Source organism: Dipodomys merriami, unplaced genomic scaffold (assembly GCF_024711535.1).
Source record: "Dipodomys merriami isolate MVZ:Mamm:240054 unplaced genomic scaffold, mDipMer1.0.p SCAF_71, whole genome shotgun sequence".
Lineage (NCBI taxonomy): Eukaryota > Metazoa > Chordata > Mammalia > Rodentia > Heteromyidae > Dipodomys > Dipodomys merriami.
The window spans coordinates 4,847,261-4,856,329 of record NW_027206302.1 but is presented as its reverse complement, the minus strand read 5'-3'; the positions used below and the strand labels follow the sequence as shown (position 1 = coordinate 4,856,329).

The window sequence follows — 9,069 nt, the reverse complement described above, 5'->3', positions numbered from 1 at the left end:
AATAAAAAATAAAAATAGTATCTCAGGGCTGGATATATAGCTCAGTAACTGAATGTTTGCCTAGCATGTGTGAGATCCTGGTTTTGACTCCCAGTACCAGAGTTAAAAAAAAAAAATCTGCTAGCCCAGAAACCCTGTAAAAGAGAAAGAAAAGGTTTTATTGTTGAATATGCATTAAGTCAGAACATGATGTGCATAACAAGAGATCCACTGAAGAGACTGCAGCTGGGCGGCAGTGGCTCATGCCTATAATCCTAGCTACTCATGAGGCTGAGATCTGAGAATTGCAGTTCAAAGTCAGGCCTTGCAGAAAAACCCCCATGAGACTCTTATCCCCAATAAACCACTCAGAAAAAGCCAGAAGTGGTGCTGTGGCAGAGCACAAAGAGGCTCAGGGACAGCACTCAGGCCCTGAGTTCAAGCCCCAGGACTGACCAAAAAAAATAGAGATTGCAGAGAGGAAAGAAATCCTTCTTTTACATAGCCAAGTGGATACAGTTCATTACACATACCACATACTTTCTCAAGATAAAAAATAATTAGGTTCAATTAAGAGGATTTGACAATACCGTTTTGTCCCTTTTGTCCATCCTAAATTTGCCTTTTAAATGGGGTAGTCATCTGTACTTGATAATAGCCTTTATCCAAAGTGAAAAATTAACTTGTCATCTATTTATCATAAAGGTTTACAACTTGGAGATAGGCATCATTTGAAGTTGGGGATCCCTCCAACTAAACAGAAAGTCAGGACACCACAATCTCTAATGATTATATTTCAAAGAGATGATTCTCTCAAGTCCTTGAGAAAAACATTGCTGGATTGTGAAACTGGCAAGAAGTTTTACTTGACTTGTAAGGTTTCCACACATCTTGAAAGAGTGTAGAAAGAATTCCCAATTACAAGTTTTCTAACATAATGTTCTTAGAAAAGCCTGCGGGAGAAGGGTCTTTGCACCAAAGGGATTAAAATGTGTTTCTGATTTCTAATTTACATTTTTCCTTTACACCCAGTTCCTCATTTCACAAATATCACAGCTTGAAGTTATTGAAGGCATAGGATTTCTCACCGTGCAGACATGTGGCTCTGTTAATTTTCTGGAGATGGTAACTCGATTGGGATTCCGGCCCAGCGATTTTAGGAGGCCGAAAAGAGAATACTAACTAGTTTGAGGAGCCCAGGAGGGCAGGCCTGCAGAAGCCCCCCAACAGAACTAAGGCCTAAGGCCAGGAAAATAAGAGGGGGCTGAAGAGACAAGTAGGCCCAGGAAAAAGAAAAAAGTGGCACGTTACAGTTCATACAGCACATCACGGCACCAGCCACACTCGGCGCCCCCAATCTGTCCAATCGCCAGCCGAACCTCTCAACCACCATTTCCTTCCCCTCCCCACCCGACCCCCACCTCCGATTCCTTGTGATCTTCGAGTCCCGCCCACCAATCCATTCTCTCGGCCCTCGGCTGCTCGGGTCGCCCCGCCGCTTCCATTGGTCGAGCCTGACCATCATGGCGGCGCCCGTGTGAACCCGGTCCCACCGTGAAGGGAGCGGTTGCCGCGGCGCGGGCCCCCGTGGGGATCAGGAGTCACCATGCTCAGGGCGGCGTGGAGGGTTCTGAGTTCGATTCGAAGCCATGCCTCAGTCTTTGGGCTGCCGGGCGGGGCGAGCGCCAGGCTTCCCTCAGCCCCGTGGGGCCTGCAGTCTCCAAGTGAGGAGCTGGGCCGCGGGGGGCGGCGGAGGGGGGGCGGGGAGGGGGGCGGCGGAGGGGGGGCGGCGGAGGGGGGCGGCGGGGAGGGGGGCGGCGGAGGGGGGGGCGGGGAGGGGGGCGGCGGAGGGGGGGCGGCGGGGAGGGGGGGCGGGGAGGGGGGCGGCGGGGAGGGGGGACGGCGGAGGGGAGAGGGGGCAGGCCTCGGGGAGGGGGGGCAGGCCTCGGGGAGAGGAGGGGGTGGAGACCTGGGACGCGGGAGAGCGGCGGGGAGGGGGGGGGACGCGGGAGAGCGGCGGGGTGGGGGGGCAGGACCCGGGCCGCAGGCGGTGGGGGAAGGGTGAGGGGAATGGAAGCCCGAGGACTTAAGGAGACGCCTGTCGGCCCTCCCGGTCCGCCCAGGCCTTCTCCTGCAGGCTGCCCGCGGACACGCCGTCCAGAAGCCAGGTAAGAGGCCTTGGGGTGGCCAGGGGGGTGGCGGTGGCGAGACAGTGTGGGGAAATGAGCAGTGAGAGGCCATCCTCGGTGAACTCTGCCTCGCCCCTACTACATTTCACAGTCCAGCCCAGCCAAGACCATGACCCACCCCTTTCCACGCTGCTCAGAGACTACCAGAACGTCCCTGGAATTGACAAGTAAGCGTGGGAGAAATGACTTGAGGGCAGGGGCACCTGGTGGGGTTCGTAGACAAGTGGAGGAGGAGTGGCTGTGAGAGGAGGCCTGCTTTATGTATTTGAAGCTGGGTTATAGATGAGGCAGAGAGCTAAGGGGCTAGAGTTTGGCTATCATGGTGGGCATCAGGGACATACGGCACTCATCAAGCTCTGTTTCGTGCTTGCATTTGTACTCTGGATAAAGACTTTGTACTGCTAGGTACCTAGGAGTTAAGATGCCTCATTGGTCTGTATAGAAATCTTTCACTTCTGTTTCTTCCCTGTGAGAGAACAGTGCCTCCATTTAATAGATTGGTATTAAGCTGCCCCATGTCCTGCATTTCCTAAGGGAACAGGGGGGGGGGGGTTAAATCCAGGGTTGACAGACACCAAAGCCAAGATTTCCCTCCTCAGCTCCTGTTCTGGAGAGCTGCCCCTCCAATTCTGGCCACTGTACAGTTTGGCTTGAAGTATCTCAAGACAGATGGAGCCAATTTCCAGCTGAAAGGGGAATCCTTTTTGTCATTCATGGGGCTTGAACTCGAGGCCTGGGTGCTGTCTCTGAGCTCTTCTGCTGAAGGCTAGTGTTCTACCACTCTGAGCCACAGTACTACTTCTGGTTTTCTGGTGGGTAATCACTGAGCTGGCTTTGATCTCAGCCTTCTGAGTAGGTAGGATTACAGGCATATGCCACCAGTGATCAGCTTCATCCTTGCCTTGTATTTATCCATTTAGGTTGGTCATGGAGCTTGAACTCAGGGCCTGGGTGCTATCTCTAAGCTTTTGCACTCAAGGTTAGCACTCTACCACTAGAGCCACATTTCTACTTCCAGTTTTCTGGTACTTAATTGGAGATAAGAGTCTCATGGAGTTTCCTGCTTTGAGCTATGATCCTCAGATCTCAGCCTCCTAAGATAGGATTACAGGTGTGAGCCATCAGTGCCCAGCTCTTGCTTTTTAAACTAAAATGAAAACCACATTTCTTCTTTTATCCCATCTTCCCTCATGCTTACCTGTCATTACTGCTGTTGTTCAACAGGGTTGATGACGTTGTAAAGAGAGTCTTGTCTTTGGAAATGGCCAGCAAGGTGAGTTTGTACCTATGTCAGACCTTACTCAGCCCTCTCTCCTGGGACTTCTCCCACCATGATGAGCACCCTGTCTTCCATGCTTCTCCAATCACAACATTTCCCCCTAGTGTTATTTTGTGTATACTTGTCAGTACTCCTAGACCGAGCCCATAAAAGCAGAGATAGTTTTGCTCCCTGATTATACCCTAAAATCTGACAAGCATTAGATGGTGCTTAAATAAAGAAGTGTGCATGAATGAGTAAACTTTGGAGACATTCATCCAACAAATATCTATTATTGGTGGCCTTTGTCTCAGGCTCACCTATATGTGAGTAGCCATGTGGCTGACCAAAACCATGGTAAGCACTGTAAAGTCCCAGTCCTATGCAGTAATTGCACACATGGCCTTTTGAACAAGAAGTTTAGTACTTAGGGGGTGGCAGATCATACAGATACTCTTGATCTTTCTCTTCAACAGAAAGAGAAGCTAAAAGTCAAGCAAGAACAGTTGATGAACAAGATCATGGCGAACCTTGAGGATACCAGATCCCTAGAGGCTCGAAGTTAGTCAAGGGAGTCCTTGTGGGGATATGGGGAGACATTTGCTCAATGGTACCTGGTCAAGGGCTATTGCCTAATTGTGGTTCAGGAAAGGGAGAGACATGAAGGACCTGGATTCCAGATCCTAGAAGCCGCTGCTGCCTAATCTGCAAAAGGAGAGATCAGAGGCATGACAGAGGTACTGTGACTTCATGGCAGATAGTGAGAAGCTGGAGGGTGTAAATACACCTTGGAAACTAAAGATCATGGTCTATGATAATAACAGTAAGACTGTTAACATCTAGAAAAACTTCTGTGCCAGACAGACATACAGACATGTGGAGCATTCCCAAGGCATAAGTTTTTTCTTTGGTTTCAAGCTAGAACCAGAAGTAGTCTTTACTATTAATAGAAACCCCACCACCTGCCCCTTGCTTTGGGTGCAGTTTATCTTCACTGACTCTGAGAACAGTGGAAGTAGCTATCACATATTACCATGAGCTAAAAGCATGATGCACCTATGTGGGCTTGTTTCTTCCCCCTGCCATTGGCTTCCATTATAACCTCTGTCTCCTGCTTCCCCCTCTGTCAGAGTTCTTAGTAACTACTGACTCCATTGGAGAGGCCATGCTTCTTTTCTCTTTTTTGAGCCAGCAGCTCCTCAATTCCTCAATGTAATGAAAATGTATTGAAGTTTTACCATTAAGAATGATACCTCCTATGGGCTGGGAAGGTGGCTCAGAGGTACAGCGCTTGCCTTGCATGCTCAAGGCCCTGGGTTCGATTCCTCAGCACCACATAAGCAAAAAGAAAAAAGCCGGAAGTGGCGCTGTGGCTCAGTGGTAGAGTGCTAGCCTTGAGCTGAAGAGCTGAGGGACAGCGCCCAGACCCAGGGTTCAGGCCCCACGACCAGACTCCCCCCCCCCCCCAAAAAAAAAAAAGAAGAATGATACCTCCTATAATCCTAGCTACTCAGGAGGCTCAGGATCACAGTTCAAAGCAGCCCAGGCAGGAAAGTCCATGAGACTCTTCATCTCTAATTAAACACCCAAAAGCCAGACATGGAGCTGTGGTTCAAGTGGTAGAACATTAGCCTTGTGCAAAGAAGCTCAGGGAGAATACCCAGATCCTGAGTTCAAGCCCTGGGACCGCCACCAAAAACAAAAACAACAAAATGCTATTTGCTTTGAATGTTTTTTAGATAACTTTATTTAAAATCAAGAAATTTCCCTTAGACTTTGATTTCTAAAACAAAGATAATCCAGTCTTTTTGAAATACAAGGTGCTTTGTGATTTATAGAGAGCTATGTAAGAATATTGATGATTGTGTTTTCTTTAAATTCTTTAAAACATAATGCAGGCCTGGGCCCTTCCTTCCTCTCTGCCCGGCTCTCATCCTCTGTGGTTTGTGGTTTCAGTTGTTTCCTTGACCGTCAAGATCCGCAGTTTGGAAGAACATATGCAGAAACACCAAAAGGTAAACCCTGGGTATCACTCATAGCTACATAGTAGCAGTCTAAGGCAGATAAGTTAGAAATGGGTCTCTGGGTCCTAAGAAGCCAGTACCCGCCCTTCAACTGCATTGGAGAAAAACATTGCCCTCCCACCTCTATAGGAGCCTGCCAGGGCTCTGCTGATTGTCACCAGTGATTAAAAACACAAAGTTCAGAGCATGGTCATCATCTCTGATACATATTGGGTGCTTAATAAATGTTTATTGACTGCATAAATGGAATCAGATTGCCCTATTCAAAACCCAGCTCTGCCTTCAACTTAACAAGCTATGTGACTTTGGGGAAGTTATAGGCCTAAGTCTTGGTTCTTTGAACTGTAAGGTATGGATCATAAGAGAACCTGCCCACAGAATTGCAAGACTTACACAGAATAATAAAAGCCCATAACCCAATGCATAGACAGTCTTTAGACCCATGCTGAATGCTTTACATGTACCATCGCTTTACATGTACCATCACTTTACATGCACCATCTCATTTAACCCTGTTTCTTCAAGAGGACCAGTCTAGTTGTGCAATGATGAAGTTACTTCTCAACCTGCTGCTAGAAGTGATGGCTAAGACTTGAAATGAGGCAGTCTTGCCACAGGACCCATATTCTTTTTCCTTTTTTGGTACTGGGAATGAACGTAGGGCCTTTTTGTTGTTGTTGTTGTTAACTTTTACACTCCCAGCTCCATAATACCCATATTCTTAACCATTATGCCACATCTGCCCAGAACATTTGCACAGAGATACAGCTCCACTTCAGGCTTTTTCTGTTTATGTGGTACTGAGGAATCAAACCCAGGGCTTTATGCATGTTAGGCAAGCATTCTACACTGAGCCACATTCCCAGCCCTTGTGGTTTTATATGCATAAATATACATGGTAATGAATACAGACTAATTCGATACCATGCCTGGTACACCTCCCCTAAAATGGTCAATCATGTACCTTGGAGATCACAGTTTTGTTTATTTGGATATGGAACCACAGCCTCAATATAGAGGTCCCTCATAGAGCAGCATCTAGCACAGACCCTCACTCTACCGACCTCACCCCCAACTGACAGTTTGCTAAGCTGTGGGTAGGATAGGGAAAGACAACTAGACTTGGTGTCAGGTAGGAGACCCAATTTCAAGACCCATCTCAGCACCCTCAGTTCTATAAAAAGAATGACAATAGCACTTTCAGAATTACGCAAATTTTCATAAGGTTTCAATGAAATTAAAAGAATAAACATGCTTTTTTCTGTAAACAGCAGCAGTACTCATTTACAGAATATTAAAATACAGACTTTTAAAATACAGGACAAAGCCCAAAAGCGCCATCTCCTCATGAGCACTGCCAAGAGGAAAAAAATGCTCAAAAATCTCCGTAAGATCAACTATGATGTCTTTGAGAAGACATGCAAGGAGCTGGGAATTGAATATACCATTACCCCTCTGTACTGCCGAAAAGCCCATCGCCGCCTCTTGATCAAAAAGGCTTTGTGCCTTAGGGTATGAGACTACATGGGTGCTTTGGTCAGCCTCACTGTAGACTGTGGGGTGGGGGGAGAGGGGGTTGAAGGAAGGGACATCTGATTCTGACAGATGCCTGGAACTAACACTAGAGAGGTTACAGGCCACTGACCCCTTGAAAATGGGCTGGGGGGAGATAAGTTTCCACCAATCTGCTCTAATAAGGTTTCCCCTTTCAACCTCCAGGTCTTTCAGGAGAAGCAAAAGCTTAAGAAGCAAAAAAAGGCCTTAAAAGCAGCAGCAGCAGCAGCCCAAAAACAAGAAAAACAGGGAATCCCAGAGAGCCCTTCCAAAACCTGACCAGAAACATGCAGAGAAAACCAATAAAGTCTGTTTCAATTACTTGTATCTGCCTTGCAGAGTGATAGGAGAAACAATGGTGTTCTTTTTGGGTTGAGAGAAGGGGAGGAATTGATTCATTCAGCCCAGGGATCTCAGAATTGTCTGGAACACAAAGTCTGCCTTTACCCCACTGAATAGTCACTCATACTCTACCACCTGCCATCCAGATGACATGTGTTTCAATGGAGGCAAGGCTGAGTACCACAACGTGGTGGAAGAGTGGCTGCTTGGTAGAAAGACCAGCTGTACGAGCCGCCTTCTAATGAATAGAAATTCACTGGAAAAAGGAAGGGGCAGCATCTAGGAAGAAGGAATTGCACGTACAAAGGCAAAGAAATCTAGAGGCACATGCTATATTCAGGGAGTAGAAACTTGAAGCTGTAGTGGGTGTGCAGTACTTTATATGCTAGGCTGAAGAGCTTGCACACTGGTCTATAGGGAAAGGAGAGATGGTTGAAAGTTTTAACAGCCGGGCGCCAGTGGCTCATGCCTGTAATCCTAGCTACACAGGAGGCTGAGATCTGAGGATGGATTTTTCAAAGCCAGCCCAGGCAGGAAAGTCTGTGAGACTCTTTATCTCCAGTAAACCACCAGAAAACCAGAAGTAGCACAGTGGCTCGAGTGATAGAGCGCTCGCCTTGAGCTGAGGACAGCACCCAGGCCGAGTTCAAAAAAAAACTTTTAACACCATAGGAGTGGGGCTAAAAGCTTGTCTATTTAGATGGTTAAGCAGAGGCCTTGTTGAAGGGAACTGGGAGCAATGATCAAAATAATGTTTTTGGAGGTAAGGGTGTTCATTGTTCACACTGAGAAACTTTTAAAATAAGTAGTAGGTATATGTGGCTTACTAGCAGCTCAGGAGGCTTAGCTCAGATTCGTGGATTTGAAGCCAGCCCAGACAGACAAATCCAAATCTGAGACCCTTGCCTCCAATAAACAAGCAAAAAGCCAGAAGTGGAGGCATGGCTCATAGCAAAAAAAGTTGAGCAAGAGTGCCAAGCCCTAAGTTCAAAGTCCAAATCCTATCCCTGTGAAAATACATAAGGACTGCTTATAAGTTCTAGGGGTACAAATACTCCCCATAAAACCCACCTAAGCATACTAGATATGTCTGAAGAATCCATGGAAGATACTTGTCTAAAACTAAGCAAGCAAAATGAAGAGCAGGAAGAGAAGGCCAGAATGATAGGCAGACAAACTGGTGACACACAGCATTCTAGTTATGTACTGCTCAAGCAGCAGTAGCAACAAACTGAGTTTCAGGCATGGCTCAGAGGGCTTGCTCAGCATGTGTAAGGTCCTGGGTTCCATCCTCAGCAGTGCTAAAGAGAAATTTTTTTTTTTTTTTTTTTTTTTGTCGGTCATGGGGCTTGAACTCTGGGCCTGGGCGCTGTCCTTCAGCTCTTCAGCTCAAGGCGAGTGCTCTACCACTTGAGCTACAGCGCCACTTCCGGTTTTCTGGTGGTTTATTTGAGATAGGAGTCTCACGGTCTCTCCTGCCCTGGCTGGCTTTGAACCGCGATCCTCAGATCTCAGCCTCCTGAGTAGCTAGGATTACAGGCGTGAGCCACCAGCGCCCGGCTTAAAGAGAAATTTTTTATCTCCATTCTAGAAGCTATGAAGTCCAAGATGAACATCAATTCAGTTTCTAGAGAGGGCTCTCTTCCTAGCAAAGGCCATCTTATATGTCTTTCACATGGAGTATGGATTTGCTGAGGCACTGCTTCAAGTACACTTTGCTTAT

At 47.2% G+C, this 9,069-nt stretch overlaps 1 protein-coding gene and 1 long non-coding RNA gene across 2 annotated transcripts in view; one reads left to right on the top strand and one right to left on the bottom strand.

The window, feature by feature from the left end:
* Positions 1–1,416, bottom strand: part of LOC138818054 (uncharacterized) — a 29,087-nt gene extending 27,671 nt beyond the window's left edge. The window contains exon 1 of the long non-coding RNA XR_011368958.1: positions 1,068–1,416. This is a non-coding gene — a long non-coding RNA (uncharacterized lncRNA). The remainder of the gene's footprint in view (positions 1–1,067) is intronic.
* Positions 1,417–1,489: 73 nt separating this feature from the next.
* On the top strand, positions 1,490–7,331 carry Mrps15 (mitochondrial ribosomal protein S15). Its single transcript, XM_070008740.1, has 8 exons — positions 1,490–1,703; positions 2,103–2,147; positions 2,260–2,335; positions 3,393–3,441; positions 3,903–3,987; positions 5,383–5,441; positions 6,771–6,962; positions 7,170–7,331. Exons 1-8 carry the CDS (start codon positions 1,586–1,588, stop codon positions 7,281–7,283), a joined length of 738 nt encoding a protein of 245 aa, XP_069864841.1. The 5' UTR covers positions 1,490–1,585; the 3' UTR covers positions 7,284–7,331.
* Positions 7,332–9,069: the final 1,738 nt, after the last annotated feature.